Source organism: Cherax quadricarinatus, chromosome 55 (assembly GCF_038502225.1).
Source record: "Cherax quadricarinatus isolate ZL_2023a chromosome 55, ASM3850222v1, whole genome shotgun sequence".
NCBI lineage: Eukaryota > Metazoa > Arthropoda > Malacostraca > Decapoda > Parastacidae > Cherax > Cherax quadricarinatus.
In genome coordinates, this window is record NC_091346.1 from 13,405,657 (window position 1) to 13,422,883 (window position 17,227).

At 39.6% G+C, this 17,227-nt stretch overlaps 1 protein-coding gene across 4 annotated transcripts in view; it reads right to left on the reverse strand.

Annotated features, from left to right (window-relative positions):
* Positions 1-378: 378 nt before the first annotated feature.
* Positions 379-17,227, reverse strand: part of LOC128699012 (protein PF3D7_1417600) — a 68,336-nt gene continuing 51,487 nt past the window's right edge. For 3 of the 4 annotated variants that reach the window (XM_070096835.1, XM_070096833.1, XM_070096834.1), the window contains 6 exons: positions 16,541-16,670; positions 15,934-16,061; positions 14,791-14,920; positions 13,116-13,243; positions 11,972-12,101; positions 380-3,786 (listed from right to left, as the gene is read on the reverse strand). In XM_070096835.1, coding sequence (XP_069952936.1) covers positions 797-3,786; positions 11,972-12,101; positions 13,116-13,243; positions 14,791-14,920; positions 15,934-16,061; positions 16,541-16,670 — 3,636 coding nt within the window. In that variant the 3' untranslated portion in view covers positions 380-796. Of the gene's footprint in view, positions 3,787-11,971; positions 12,102-13,115; positions 13,244-14,790; positions 14,921-15,933; positions 16,062-16,540; positions 16,671-17,227 lie in introns of all 4 variants that reach the window. The other variant, XM_070096836.1, reaches the window with a different exon arrangement.

The following is a 17,227-nucleotide window of genomic DNA, read 5'->3' on the forward strand; positions in this document are numbered from 1 at the left end:
GTAGAGAGAATGGAGCGAAACAGAATGACTTCAAGAGTGTATCAGTCTGTAGTGGAAGGAAGGCGGGGTAGGGGTCGGCCTAGGAAGGGTTGGAGGGAGGGGGTAAAGGAGGTTTTGTGTGCGAGGGGCTTGGACTTCCAGCAGGCATGCTTGAGCGTGTTTGATAGGAGTGAATGGAGACAAATGGTTTTTAATACTTGACGTGCTGTTGGAGTGTGAGCAAAGTAACATTTATGAAGGGATTCAGGGAAACCGGCAGGCCGGACTTGAGTCCTGGAGATGGGAAGTACAGTGCCTGCACTCTGAAGGAGGGGTGTTAATGTTGCAGTTTAAAAACTGTAGTGTAAAGCACCCTTCTGGCAAGACAGTGATGGAGTGAATGATGGTGAAAGTTTTTCTTTTTCGGGCCACCCTGCCTTGGTGGGAATCGGCCGGTGTGATAATAAAATAAAAAAAAAAATATATATTATATATATATATTTTTTTTTTTTTTTTTTTTTTTTCAACAAGTCCATTTAATGATTGTTGATACAGATTGCCCTGACAAGAAGTAATATTCTGGGTCGCTCAAATTGATGGCTGGGTTGCTGTTTCTACTGTGATGTCAAATTATTTGTCCACTTGACATTGACAGCTGGGTTTTTTATTATTAAACTGTTTATTTGTTGATAACACTTCTGGGTGAGTTTGTATGCTTCTCTCTCATAACAGTTACTTCTTAATATGTTCACTTGTTTCTTGTGATTTTTTGGCAGTGTACTATAACTGTATGTGGCACAATTATTTGACAATGCAATTAATTTTTATGCTGACTAGATACATATGTTCCAAGTGGTTCATTCCTATTAAGTTTGTGAATTGTCTCAAGTGAGTTATGGCTCCGTTCATTTAATACTGATGGTTGGCTTAGTATGTCCTTCTGCTTTGACAAGTCAAATATTTGTCTGCTTGAGGTTACTAGTCGGTTTGGAACTGATGGATTGGTTAGTATGTTTTGCATATTTATCAGCTGAACTTTAAATTTAGACTTTTCATATTCAGGTAAAATTAATGACAAGTTTCCTTGCATTAATTTTAAATTAATTATTCTTCCATTTGGTTCTGACAGCTGCGCTGGTATTTTAATGTCACTCGATGTTGCTTGCTGGGGTAGTACATTTCCCTTTTGCAATTCCAAGTGAATTATTTGTCTATTTAGATTTGCAGGTGTTTGTTCGCTTGAAGCTGTTTGAACTGATATGTTTTTTTGCTCTGAGGTAAAGTTATTTATTTCTCCATTTGATGTTCTTTGTTGCATTTGAAAAGTAAACCGACTCCTTGATTTTGAATTTTGTGCTAATTTTCTAATTTGTCCACTTAAAGCAGATGGTCGAGTTGGCATTTTTTGCTGTGATATTAGGCTATTTACTTGCCCACCTGTTTTAAGTGTTATCTGTCCATTCATGTTTGATGTTGGAAGTTCAGCTGGTATTCTTGGTCGATTATTTATCAAGTTATCTTGTGTTTCTGTCTTCTGTGATGTCAATTTAATTACTGGTTCATTTAATGCTGATAACTGGGTTGATATATTTACGCACATAGGTAAATTATTTATTTGCCCATTTGATATTGGCACTTGAATTGGTACGTTTTCTTGGTGAGAAGGTAAGTTAGTTACATCTTCACTTGATGGCAAATTAATTATTTGTGCACTTGATACACATGGCACAGTTAATTTAATTACTTGTTCACCTATCTTTGGTGGCTGGGTTAACATGTTACTGGGTTGTGGCAAATTTGGGCGGTCACTGAATGTAGCTGGCCAAATTGGTGTATTATTTTGCTGTGATGTATTATTTTGCTGTGATGTAAAATTAGTTGTTTCTGCATTTGATAAATGAGATGTTTTTATCTGTTGAGATGTTAGGTTATCCATTTGACTTGTTAATGGTTGACTTGGCGTGTTATTTTTCTTATGTACTAATATTTTTAATACGTGTCCATTTGATGCAGACGTGTGCATTGACATATTCTTCTGCTGTAATGGTAAGTTAATTATTTGTCCATTTGATGGCAATGGCTGGGTTGGCAGCTCTCTCTTCTGTAGCAAGTTATTTATTTGTTCACTTGATATTAATGATTGAACGTGTGCATTTTCCTGCTGTAATGTTAGGTTATTTACCCTTTTGCCTGTTCTCTCTTGTGAATTGTTGTCACTTTGCAGTTTTCTAAATGCCCTGAGTGTGTTCCTTATTTCTTCACTTGATGTAGATGGTTGTAGTGTTACTTGTTCTTTCTTACTACTTGAAATGGCTGTTTCAATTGACATTTTCCTTGCCATTTTCCTAAATGTCCTGAGGGAGTCAGTTATTTTTTCACCTGGTGCAGTTTGTAGTGGTGGTATTTTTCTTGGATAGAATGGTGGAATGCTTACCTTTTGCTTTAATTTCTGTTCTGACATGTTTGCATGTCTAACTGTTCCACTTGGCATAATTTTCTCTCTTTGTACTTTAGAAATTTGTCCATCTAATACAGTAACATTTTCAGGTGCTTTACATTCAATTAACTTTCTAAATGTCCTCAGTGATACTTTGCTCACCTGCTGATCAGATACAGATACACTTTTTAAACAAGGGCTTTCATTTACTTTCATTTTTATCGGTGAACTTGCAGCTGGTGTTGTATGCCAAAGTTTAAGAGGTTCTTCAAGGGGTGAGAAATGTTTTTCAACTTCCTTTCCACTTTGAATTTGTGATATTACAGGAAGACTGGCATCTTTAGCATACATTTTTTCACTTCCTACACAATCTGTATATTCTGAAATAACATATGAAGAATATCCATGTGCAGTTAAATTACTTCCTTCCAAATTATTTTCCAAAGGAGTACTTAACAATGGTTCACATTTAATATCAATGGAATACATTGAATGTTTCTCATAAAAACTTTCATCCTCGGGCATCTCTGATATTTCTTCCTTAATATCAAAAACATCACATAGACTTTCCTCAGTCTTTATGCTTAAATTTTCTTTAAATGTCATATTACAATAATCAAGCAAGCTTTTATCAGTGTGATTTAATTCCATATCCAATTTTTCTCCTTCAGTATTATATACAGTATTTGTTTGAGAAATACCCTGCTGGTGGTCATTATTACACTTCTGAGTTGCATCAAACAAGTTACATGCTGCTTTCTCATTGGATGTATTATATATTTTGCTTTTCTTTTTGCATCTGACTTCATCAGAGTCGCAGTTTCTCTTATTTCCATTTTTTAGTTTACAATCTAAACCCTGCGTGTTAGCCTCTGCTTTCTTTTGGTTTGTGCAGAATTTACTTTCACCATTTTTGGTTAAAAAATTCACTTTGTTTTTTGCTTTTTGTGGTTCACTTTTAATCTCTATGTTACCCATTTCCAGTTTATCATCACTACTGTTAATTTTGTCTAAGACAGAACTAACACCCAACACTGGCTTATTTTGTCTTGCAAGTGTGAGATCGTTGCACACTGAGTTTTTATTTGTTGATAACAGAAACATCTCAGAGTTACTTTCATATTCCATCAAATTATTCTTATTTTTACCATCTAATGTAGTATTACTGCTTGCTCCATGAACTAGAATGTTTTTTACTTTATTCAGATCTTGATACTTATTACTGGACTTACAAGAATGGACCTGTTTCTTAGAGTCATTTTTTTCTCTAGTATTAAATTTTGCTGCACCAAGCTGTGTAACTGAAGACAACTGTATCCAATCTTCATATCCAGTGGTTTCTCCTGCCTCGTTAATAACTTCAAATCCATCTGCAATACAAAAAATTGCTTAATTTTGAAATTTCATTTCATATTCAGGAAAAGGTAAGAAATGGTCATTGAATACTTTTTGCACCTGACAGCCAAATGTACATGGTGTAAGAGAGAACTTGATGAAGCAGATGGCAACACATCTCAATGAAGATGAATAAACCATCTCAATGAAGATGAATAAACCATCAGTTTAAACCAAGAGACTTATAGATTATTATTATTATTATAATCAAAAAGAAGCGCTAAGCCACAAGGACTATACAGCGCTGCAGGGTAGGAAGGAAGCGAGGGCATCAGGTGGCAAAAGGGAGATGGATGAGTAATAGGTTACGGATAACAGCGGGGTAGTGGATGGTGAAAGGGTAAAGGGCAGCAAGAGACTGAACTAGAAAGGGCTGAGGGGAGAGCGAAAAGTATCATCAGAGTGTGTGGAGTAAATCAGTCGTTGTCAAGAAGTCAATGAGAGAGTCAGGATTAAAGGAGGGTCCATCAGCAAGAAGGGAAGGTAAAGAGAGAGTAGTAGAACGAAGACGACGTTGGAGGTAAATTCTGCGTGCTCATTGATAGAGAGGGCAGTCTAACAGAATGTGGCTAATCGATACTGGAACTTGACACTGCTCACAGAGAGGAACAGGGTGCCTCTCCATGAGATACCCATGAGTAAGACGAGTGTGGCCAATGCGAAGGCGGGAGAGAGTGGTCTCCCAACCTTGGCACTGATGACAAGAAGACGGCCAATAACCTATGCTCGGTTTAATAGAATGAAGTTTGTTACCGAGCAGAGTTGACCAACGTTGTTGCCAATGGGTGCGAAGGTGGGTAGCTATTGCAGCAAAATAGTCCAGAAATGAAACACCTCGATAGGAAATTGGTAGGTCATGTACTGCTGACCGCGCAGCAGTGTCTGCCTGTTCATTGCCCTGTACATCGACATGACCAGGGACCCAACAAAAAACAATATCTTTATGTTTGGTAGAGATACGGCGTAGCCAAAGTTGGATACGGAGAACTAGGGGATGAGATGTATCAAATTTTCGTATAGCCTGTAGAGCACTAAGGGAGTCTGAGACTACTACAAATGATGACACAGGCATAGATGCGATACGAATAAGTGCTGCAAGAATGGCATACAGTTCAGCAGTAAAAATGCTAGCTGAAGATAGTAAATGCCCCCGCACGACGCTGTCCGGAAACACTGCTGCGAATCCGACGCCGTCTGAAGACTTAGAGCCATCTGTGTACACAGCGGTGGCATGAGAATGGGAGTGGAAGTGATCAAGAAAAAGAGAGCGGGAAGCCACCGTAGGCAGTTGAGCTTTCGAGCAAGGGAGTGAGAAAGAACAGACCTGAACAGCTGGAACTTCCCAGGGGGCTAGGGAAAAGTGAGATGCTACATGAACATATAAAGGTAGTAACTGAAGGGAAGACAAGAGTGAATGTAGGCGAAGAGAAAGGGGACGGAGCAAACAGGGGCGGCGAACGAATAAAGAATGTCTACTAATATCGGTGACCATTCTATAAATGGAAGGATTGTGTAGATCGTGAGAGCATACACAGTAGCGAAGGCAATGGGCATCACGGCGATCAGACAAGGATGGAACATTCGCTTCTGTATAGAGGCTCTCAACAGGGGAAGAGCGAAAAGCACCAAGGCACAAACGTAATCCTTGGTGATGGATAGAGTTAAGGCTAGAGAGAGTAGCAGGAGAGGCCGCGGAATAAATCTGGTCACCATAATCGAGTTTCGATAAAACGAGGGCTGAATGTAGGCGAAGCAGAGTTCGACGATCAGCTCCCCAGGAAAGATGAGCAAGGGTTTTAAGAAGGTTTAGCCGGCTGTGACAAGTTGCCTTCAGAGAGGTAATGTGAAGTTTCCAGGATAACCTACGGTCAAAGAGAAGGCATAGAAACCTGACTGTATCACATTCGGGGATACGGGAGCCATAGAGATACAAAGGATGATCGGAGATAACAGAGCGTCTAGTGAAAGTAATTTGGTGAGTTTTGGTACTTGAAAATTTAAACCCATGCGTGGTGGCCCAAGTGGAAACACGGTCGACCGCATGCTGGAGAGAAACTGCAATAAGATGACAGTCAGCGCCTGCACAAGCAATAGCAAAGTCATCAACATAGAGCGATGACCAAATATTGGGTGGAAGAACAGAGGCCAAATCATTTATAGCAAGGAGAAAAAGTGTTGTGCTTAGAACACATCCCTGAGGGACACCTTCAGCTTGGACGAAGTCCGGGGAAAGAACATTATTGACTCGAACACGGAAATGTCTGTCAGTTAAAAAGTTCTTAAGGAAGGATGGTAGATTGCCTCGGAGGCCTAAGGAATGGGCCTGGGCCAAACTATTATACCTCCAAGTTGTGTCATATGCCTTCTCAAGGTCAAAAAATATGGCAATAACTGAGTGATTATTCGCAAAGGCATTACGAACATACGTATCCAAGCGTAGTAAGGGGTCTATGGTAGAACGACCTTTACGAAAGCCATATTGACTAGCGGAGAGACTGTTGTGTGTCTCTAAATACCACATTAAACGTCGATTTACGAGACGTTCCATCACTTTGCAAACTGCACTAGTAAGAGAGATGGGGCGATAGTGGGAGGCATCATGTCCTGTAGTACCCGGTTCGCAGAAAGGGAGAACAATGGCAGATTTCCACAGCTGGGGAAGAACTCCTTGTGCCCAAATAAGATTGAAGAGGTGTAAGAGGACTACAAGGGCTGACCGATGAAAATGTTGTAACATACGAATATGAATGTCGTCAGGCCCAGCTGCCGATGATCGGCAAGCTGAGAGCGTTGCCTCCAGTTCTTGAAGTGTAAAAGGCACATTATACTGTTCTTCTCTAAGAGAAGAAAAGTCCAAGGGTACTAACTCTCTGGCAGACTTTGAGGAAAGAAACGAGGGGCATAGATGGAGCCCTCGGGAAATACAGACCAGATGTGTGCCAAGTTCAATGGCAACGTCGAGAGGGTTTGCTACATCAACACCAGCGACCCGTAGAACCGGAGCCGGGTCAGGAGAGTATTTACCACTCAATTTCCTCACTTTTTTCCAGACTGCACTCATAGAAGAAGCAGAGGTGATGGTGGAAACATAGTCTCGCCAACAAGTGCGTTTAGCTTCACGGATGACACGGTGAGCGATCGCACGCTTCTGCTTAAAATCAAGAAGTCTCTCAGCAGTTCCATTGTACCGGTACCTGCCCCAAGCAGCACGTTTCAAACGTACTGCACGAGCACAAGCAGGAGACCACCAAGGCACGCACTTCTGAGAATGTCTGCCTGAGGTTTGGGGTATAGAATGAGAAGCTGCGGTATAAACTGACGTCGAGAAGATGTGTAGGAGCTCATCAATGGAAGATGAAGAAGGAACCTCACTAAAAGCAGTGAGGTGTGAGTAAAGATCCCAATTTGCCCGATCAAATTGCCAGCGAGGGCTACGGAAAGGTGGTGAATAGGAAGGAGAAGTAAGAATGATCGGAAAATGATCGCTGTCATGTAAGTCCGGTAGAACAGACTAGGTGAAGTCTAGTGCAGTGGAGGAAGAGCAGACTGATAGATCGATGCAAGAGAGAGTATGAGTACGAAGATCAAAATGGGTGGGAGTACCCGTATTTAACCCTTTGAGGGTCCGTCCCGTAGATCTACGGCTTTACATTCAGGGTCCAAACCGTAGATCTACGTCATGAGCTCAGCTCACTCTGATAAACTGTGAGTGGTACATTTGGGCCTAGATATGAGAGAATACATCTATGTGATATGTGTGCACCACATAAAACAGATCCTGCAGCACGCTGTGTATAATGAGAGAAAAAAACTGAAATCATGATTTTTCGATTAAAACAGCGACTTTGCAGTGTTTTGTCGTATGTTTTTTATAGTTCTATTTGTGATTTCTTGGTCTCATTTGATAGAATGGAAGACATATTACAGAAATAGAGATGATTTTGATTGGTTTTCACACTGGAAATGGCTTGAAACTAAGCTCAAAGTAGCAGAAATGTTAAATTTTTGCCGATATTCAAGAGTAAACAAACGACATCACAAGTCTAATACACGCCAGCTGGTGGGTCTAATATGCATTCACAAATATGGTGATGATATTTATACAATTATTACAGTATTGCATAACAGTAAATCTTCTATTTTTTGGTGTGAATAAAAATTCAATATGTGAATAAAAAATGAAAATGGAATTTATTTGTAAAGCCTCAAAACGTAACTAATGAACAGAGGAAATGTTAGTTTAGTTCCAGGAATACCTACATTGTTTATTCTGGACCCTATTTTGAAATTGGAATATTTTGAACTTTGTGTTAAATTGGCCAAATTAACAATTTCCGATCACTTTAATTTGTAGTTGAAACAGTTGACTTGGCGATTTCTTGTGTTCAATCGATAGAATAGAAGTAATACTAGTGAAATAGCTAAGAATTTGGTTGACTGGAATAATGTAATTGGCCTAAAATGGGAGTCAAAGTCGGCAAAATCGCCGATTCGTAAATATCGCTGACACATCAAAATTCGCGAGAGCATAATTTCGTCAATTTTCCATCAAATTTCGTACTTTTTGTTTTATTACCTTCACAAAAAGATTCTCTACCATTTCACAAGAAAAAATAACAAATTTTTTTTTTGAAAATTCTTGGACACTGGGGCAGCACTTCAGATTTGGGCCTTGGACCCTGAAGGGGTTAAAACATGGAGGGGGTGAGAGGCGAGAAAAGCCTCCAACTGGATGCCACGTGAGTCACAATGAGACCCCCCCCCCAGAGGAAATGGTGGGCATTAAAATCACCAAGTAACAGAAGTGGTGGTGGTAAGGATGAAACAAGAAAGGCAAAGTCTGGGATAGAAAATGCTCGAGAAGGAGAGAGATATAAAGAACATATTGTAAACCACTTATTCAAGTGGATACGGGCTGCAGTGTAATGCAGCGAGGTATGGACAAATAGTTGACAGTACGGAATATCATTGCGTAGAAGAAGGGCACTTTCATTAAAGGTCCCATCTGAGAAAGGATTCGAAGAATACAATAAATTATAGCCTGAGATACGTTGAAAGACAGCAGAGTGTAATTTTGGTTCTTGTAAGCAAGCACCAACAGGGGAAAACCTGGAAAGCAACATCTGAAGCTCACCCCGATTACCCCTGAGGCCGCGGATATTCCACTGTAAATAGGCCATGATTGGCGATGAAGAAAATACCAGGAATCTGTAGGTAAAGGCACCTATGGACTAGAGGGGTTAGAAAAGTCAACGTGTGGTGGCATTGGAAGACGTTCAAGTAGCGAAGGAACGGAGCGTTGCGAAGATTGGGGTTGTGAAGATGGAGGAGAGGGAAGAGAAGGAACAGGAAGTGAATCAGTGTCCATTGAAGGTATAGTCTCTGCAATATATTCTGAAATGGCTTCAAGTGTTTCTGAATTCAAAGGTGTATGGGAGACCATATTGGAGATAGAAGGAGGAGGGTGAGTAAAGATTGGGACAGTAATGGACTGTACCAAAGTAGAGGGGGAGGGAAGAATGTAAGAAACTGGAGATGAAGTGTGGGGGGGGACAGAAGAGGCAGAAACCTGGGAGGTGGCAGAAGAGGGAGAAACTTGGGAGGAGATGGGGGTGGAAGGCATAGTACGAGGAGGAGGGTGAATCTCCACACTTGTAATAGAGCCAGAGAGAGGGGAAGAACTAGGTACAGAGACTGGAATGGTAAAGTGTGGAGGTGGAAGAAGGGAAGGAAGGGGCAAAGAAGATTTGAGCAATGTGGATTTTTTGGACTTCTGAGAAGTAGAGGGGCGATTGGTATTAGGTGTCGTACGAGGTCTTGTCGATACTGGGGCTTGTGAGGAAGGACGTGAAGATGTGAGAACAGACTGAGTTGTAGTCGGGACGTCAGAGCCAAGGACAGCAAAAGGATTAGATGCCGTAGTGGCTATGGGAGGGGTAACAACAGAGGAGGCTGCAGAAGATGGGACCCGAGAAGTGGGGGGATGTTTGGAAACACGAGAATAAGAAACACGGGGACGGGGTAGTCTCCCTTGGAGGCGGAGATGAGTAACTGCCATAGCATAAGGGAGACCTTCTGCCTCTTTGAGGCAACGGATTTCACGTTCATTTAAGTAGACCTGGCAACGGCGGGAGTACGAAGGGTGAGCTTCATTACAATTAAGGCAAGATGGAGGTTGACTGCAAGATGTATTAGAATGGTCGTCGGCACCACAGACTGGGCATTCGGCCATAGATCTGCAATATTTCGCTGGGTGACCAAAACGCCAGCAATTTCTACATTGTTGCGGTGTAGGTATCACCTTTCGAACTTGTAACCGATGTCCCGCGACATATACAGAGGACGGGAGTTCTCGGCTGTCAAAAGTTAAACGAGCCACATTGCAAGGGTAACGTCTTCGCCCCCGGGCAGGAAGGACATAAGTGTCTACTTTGAGGATTGGGAGATCCTGGAGTTCCAGCTGTTCAAAAATGTCATTGCCACATGACTGGAAATTCTGTTGGACTATGGTATGGGGCAGAATGACAGTACCACTACAAGAATTGAGAGAAAGATGTTTTTCAATAGTGATAGGAGTAGTATCGATATTCGAAAGGAGAGAAAGATCATGAGCTTGGGTAGCATTCTGGACAGTGACGATGCTCATACCGCTCTTGAGAGCATGAAATGAAATATCTCTACCAACATGACGCAGGAGCGCTTTGCCAATACTATGGTCAGAAAGGTAGGCAGAAGAAGAAGTCGGTCTTAAAGTAAAGAATTTAGTCTATTGTGTGGTCCGAAACTGAGCGTGGAGAGGGAGTGCTTGACGTGTCGGTCTTTTCCGAGTAGAATGGGAAGGTAACGAAGGAGCATCATCAGGAGATTGACGTTGGCGTTTCGGAGTAGGACCGGAGATGGTCCGGCGTGAAATGGGCGGGCAATTCGAAAATTGCCGTACCGTAGAGGGGGAAGCCGGAAGCACAGTCAAAGGAGAGCGGAGTTCAGACAAATCGAAGGAGTCAGTTGAAGCCCCGGTACCTGAAGCGGGTGAGGAAACAGCACCAGAAAGAGGTACAGGGGCATCAGGAGTGTCCGAAGAGTGATCTAAACACAAGGCAGGGTTAGAATGGGGTGCGGTATCAAGAAGGGGCCCGGGGGAAGTGGGTTCATGGACTAGGGCTGCCATGGTTAGGTTACTCCTTTGCTTTTTGTTTTTAAGAAAAAAAAAAGAAAGAAGAAAAGAAAATAAAAATAAAAAAAGAATAAAAAAAGGGGGGAGCGGGGAGGAATAGTTCCCAGGAGGAATGAAAGGGCCGGAAATCTCCCTCCGCGCCCAAGAGGACCTCAACACTGCTAGTAGCGCAGATGCAGCATGGAACCCGTGCCATACCCTACCCTTCATGCCAGTAAACCAGCAATCAGGGATAGCAACCTCACATCTGCCGAGCTACCTCGGTGGACAAAAGAGAGGGCGGCCGGATATCCGCCACAAAGCATACCTCCTTCGGCCACCACCCCCGGAATCCAAAAGGTGGCTTCCAGAGATACACCCGTCGCCCGAAAGACACCCAAAGCTACTCCGGGATACTGGAGAGGGATCGGGACATCCCCAGGCAATCCAGATTCCACGGCAAACTACGCCACTGCCAAGAACCTCAACGGAATGGGATGGACCGCGGTGTCCTTTCCCCTACCTAGGAACTAACGCGCTTGTGGGAGAAATCCCAAAGGCCAAAAAGAGGAAGGGCAAAAGGGAGGGGTGGGGAGGAGGAATGGAAAATGGGGAGGATGGGATAGGGGAGGGGAGAATGGGGGGTAATTAGGTTCGGTCTGAGGAAGAAGATCGACAGGGCTAATTCCTCAGACCAAGAGCCTCTTCACCACGCCAAGGAGCCCCCCTTGAAGAGGAGACTTATAGAACAAAACAACCCGTGGGTAAATCAGCTTAACACTGAAACACCTTCATTTACAGAATGTAAATTACAGTAATATTACTATAATTAGAGGAAGCTTACATATGCTATATGCACAAAATTTTAGCCACAATTAATAGGGTAATTAACACAAAAGTATGTGTAAAATAACCCCATTAACTAGAAATTAATAAATAAATGATTATGGCATGCATCTGAAGCCCACTTTAGTAAAGTAATAAAAAAAATAACTAGTGAACATTACCATTTTCTTTTAAGTTGTGTTTGTCATTATTGGTGCTACACTTTTTCTCTGGCACCTGCAGAGGTGCCATAGCAGCTGTAACACATTCAATTGTTTTCTTGAGAATTTTTCTTTCTTCTTCAACTTTCTTCTGTGGATAATTTAAGATTGACAATGCATATTATTAATGCACACTAAAAAACAGCAATGTATATATTACTGTATGTAGAACAAAATTTATTTGCTAAATAGATACCAAAATAATTTTTTTTATTTTTTTATTGTATACACAAGTTAGAGTTGATGCTTTATAAAAATAAATATAGGTGTATAGAATTTGCACAAGTTGTTTGCTGTAAGAATGCTAATTTTTTTGCATATTCATAAAAAGAAACTCATTTTAAAAGTTATTTACTCCATCCTGCCCTTCAACCTCAACCATGATCTAGCACTACTCACTCATCCTGTCTTTCAACCTCAACCATGATCTAGATTTACACTCATTCGCCCTGCCCTTCAACCTCAACTATGATCTAGGTCTACACTCACTGTCTTTCAACCTCATTGAAAGCAAGAGCATTTTCTTACATAGCACCTAGATTGTTTAAAGTTGCCAGTGTCTGTTAAGTCAGAAATATATATTTTTTTTTTCAACAAGTCGGCCATCTCCCACCGAGGCAGGGTGACCCAAAAAAGAAAGAAAATCCCCAAAAAGAAAATACTTTCATCATCATTCAACACTTTCACCACACTCACACATTATCACTGTTTTTGCAGAGGTGCTCAAAATACAACATTTTAGAAGCATATACATATAAAGATACACAACATATCCCTCCAAACTGCCAATATCCCAAACCCCTCCATTTCCAGGACTCAAGTCCGACTATATGAAAATAACCGGTTTCCCTGAATCCCTTCACTTAATTTTGTCTAAGACAGAACTAACACCCAACACTGGCTTATTTTGTCTTGCAAGTGTGAGATCATTGCACACTGAGTTTTTATTTGTTGATAACAGAAACATCTCAGAGTTACTTTCATATTCCATCAAATTATTCTTATTTTTACCATCTAATGTTGTATTACTGCTTGCTCCATGAACTAGAATGTTTTTTACTTTATTCAGATCTTGATACTTATTACTGGACTTACAAGAATGTACCTGTTTCTTAGAGTCATTTTTTTCTCTAGTATTAAATTTTGCTGCACCAAGCTGTGTAACTGAAGACAACTGTATCCAATCTTCATATCCAGTGGTTTCTCCTGCCTCGTTAATAACTTCAAATCCATCTGCAATACAAAAAATTGCTTAATTTTGAAATTTCATTTCATATTCAGGAAAAGGTAAGACATGGTCATTGAATACTTTTTGCACCTGACAGCCAAATGTACATGGTGTAAGAGAGAACTTGATGAAGCAGATGGCAACACATCTCAATGAAGATGAATAAACCATCTCAATGAAGATGAATAAACCATCAGTTTAACCCTTTGAGGGTCGACAGGCCCTCTCCGAAACTCGTTCTCAGGGTCGGCCAAATTTAAAAAAAAAAAAAATTATTTTCTCTTATGAAAAGATAGAGAATCTTTTCCCAATCATAAAGACACCAAAAGTTTGAAATTTGATAGAAAACTTACGGAATTATGCTCTCGCAAGGTTAGCGGTCTCAGCGATGTTTACGCATCGGCGATTTTGCCCACTTTGAGCCCCATTTTCGGCCAATTTCACTGTACTAGTCGACAAAAAACATGAATATTTCGCTAGAACTCCATTTTTTCTATCGAATGGGTGCAAGAAACCACCCATTTATGAAATTCAACTATCCAGTACAGTGGTCAGAATTTAGCAATTTTGCCAATTTCACACAAATTTCAAAAGATGCCAATTTCCGAATAGGGTCCAGAATAAACAAGAAAGACATTCCTGGCACTAAAATGACATTTCCTCTAGTCATTAGTCACGTCTCAAGGCCCCTCTTATATTCTTTTGCTTTCCACTTTGAATTTTTATTCTCACAAAAAATATAAGATTTACTGTTATGCAGACTACTGCATTAGTGTAAAAAATGGTATAAATATTATTGGTGCACTTGTGAAAGAATATTAGACTCACCAGTTGATGTGTATTGCACGCTTGGCACGATTTGTTTACTTTTGAAGTTTGGTAGAAATCGAACATTTCTGCTACTTTGAGCTCAATTTCAAGGCACCTTTCATTGTAAAACCAGTCAAAATCATCTCAATTTCTGTAATATGTCTTCCATTCTATAAAATAAGACCAAGAAAACTAGAATACAACAATAAATACCATACGAAAATACACTGCAAAGTCGCTGATTTATTCCAAAAAAATGGTCATTTTTTTTTTTTTCATTATGCACTGTGTGCTGCAGGATTTTTTTTAGACTGTGCACACTGACCACATAGACCCATTCTTTCATATGAAGGCCTACCAGCTTTCTCCCACTAGATTTGAGGCCGCTAGAATTTATGCGTACTAGTATGTCAAAAAACCCTACGCGAAAGACGTACTAGTACGACCAAAACTCTCAAAGGGTTAAACCAAGAGACTTATAGAACAAAACAACCTGTGGGTAAATCAGCTTAACACTGAAACACCTTCATTTACAGAATGTAAATTACAGTAATATTACTATAATTAGAGGAAGCTTACATATGCTATATGCACAAAAGTTTAGCCATAATTAATAGGGTAATTAACACAAAAGTCTGTGTAAAATAACCCCATTAACTAGAAATTAATAAAATGAATATTATGGCATGCATCTGAAGCCCACTTTAGTAAAGTAATAAAAAAAATAACTAGTGAACATTACCATTTTCTTTTAAGTTGTGTTTGTCATTATTGGTGCTACACTTTTTCTCTGGCACCTGCAGAGGTGCCATAGCAGCTGTAACACATTCAATTGTTTTCTTGAGAATTTTTCTTTCTTCTTCAACTTTCTTCTGTGGATAATTTAAGATTGACAATGCATATTATTAATGCACACTAAAAAACAACAATGTATATATTACTGTATGTAGAACAAAATTTATTTGCTAAATAGATACCAAAATAATTTTTTTTATTTTTTTATTGTATACACAAGTTAGAGTTGATGCTTTATAAAAATAAATATAGGTGTCTAGAATTTGCACAAGTTGTTTGCTGTAAGAATGCTAATTTTTTTGCATATTCATAAAAAGAAACTCATTTTAAAAGTTATTTACTCCATCCTGCCCTTCAATCTCAACCATGATCTAGCACTACTCACTCATCCTGTCTTTCAACCTCAACCATGATCTAGATTTACACTCACTCGCCCTGCCCTTCAACCTCAACTATGATCTAGGTCTACACTCACTGTCTTTCAACCTCATTGAAAGCAAGAGCATTTTCTTACATAGCACCTAGATTGTTTAAGGTTGCCAGTGTCTGTTAAGTCAGAAATATATTTTTTTTTTTCAACAAGTCGGCCGTCTCCCACCGAGGCAGGGTGACCCAAAAAAGAAAGAAAATCCCCAAAAAGAAAATACTTTCATCATCATTCAACACTTTCACCACACTCACACATTATCACTGTTTTTGCAGAGGTGCTCAGAATACAACAGTTTAGAAGCATATACATATAAAGATACACAACATATCCCTCCAAACTGCCAATATCCCAAACCCCTCCATTTCTAGGACTCAAGTCCGACTATATGAAAATAACCGGTTTCCCTGAATCCCTTCACTTAATTTTGTCTAAGACAGAACTAACACCCAACACTGGCTTATTTTGTCTTGCAAGTGTGAGATCGTTGCACACTGAGTTTTTATTTGTTGATAACAGAAACATCTCAGAGTTACTTTCATATTCCATCAAATTATTCTTATTTTTACCATCTAATGTAGTATTACTGCTTGCTCCATGAACTAGAATGTTTTTTACTTTATTCAGATCTTGATACTTATTACTGGACTTACAAGAATGTACCTGTTTCTTAGAGCCATTTTTTTCTCTAGTATTAAATTTTGCTGCACCAAGCTGTGGAACTGAAGACAACTGTATCCAATCTTCATATCCAGTGGTTTCTCCTGCCGCGCTAATAACTTCAAATCCATCTGCAATACAAAAAAATTGCTTAATTTTGAAATTTCATTTCATATTCAGGAAAAGGTAAGACATGGTCATTGAATACTTTTTGCACCTGACAGCCAAATGTACATGGTGTAAGAGAGAACTTGATGAAGCAGATGGCAACACATCTCAATGAAGATGAATAAACCATTTCAATGAAGATGAATAAACCATCAGTTTAAACCAAGAGACTTATAGAACAAAACAACCCGTGGGTAAATCAGCTTAACACTGAAACATCTTCATTTACAGAATGTAAATTACAGTAATATTACTATAATTAGAAGAAGCTTACATATGCTATATGCACAAAATTTTAGCCACAATTAATAGGGTAATTAACACAAAAGTCTGTGTAAAATAACCCCATTAAGTAGAAATTAATAAATAAATGAATATTATGGCATGCATCTGAAGCCTACTTTAGTAAAGTAATAAAAAAAAATAACTAGTGGAACATTACCATTTTCTTTTAAGTTGTGTTTGTCATTATTGGTGCTACACTTTTTCTCTGGCACCTGCAGAGGTGCCATAGCAGCTGTAACACATTCAATTGTTTTCTTGAGAATTTTTCTTTCTTCTTCAACTTTCTTCTGTGGATAATTTAAGATTGACAATGCATATTATTAATGCACACTAAAAAACAGCAATGTACATATTACTGTATGTAGAACAAAATTTATTTGCTAGATACCAAAATAATTTTCTTTATTTTTTTTATTGTATACACAAGCTCGAGTTGATACTTTATAAAAATAAATATAGGTGTCTAGAATTTGCACAAGTTGTTTGCTGTAAGAATGCTAATTTTTTTGCATATTCATAAAAAGAAACTCATTTTAAAAGTTATTTACTCCATCCTGCCCTTCAACCTCAACCATGATCTAGCACTACTCACTCATCCTGTCTTTCAACCTCAACCATGATCTAGATTTACACTCACTCGCCCTGCCCTTCAACCTCAACTATGATCTAGCTCTACACTCACTGTCTTTCAACCTCATTGAAAGCAAGAGCATTTTCTTACATAGCACCTAGATTGTTTAAGGTTGCCAGTGTCTGTTAAGTCAGAAATATATTTTTTTTTTTCAACAAGTCGGCCGTCTTCCACCGAGGCAGGGTGACCCAAAAAAGAAAATCCCCAAAAAGA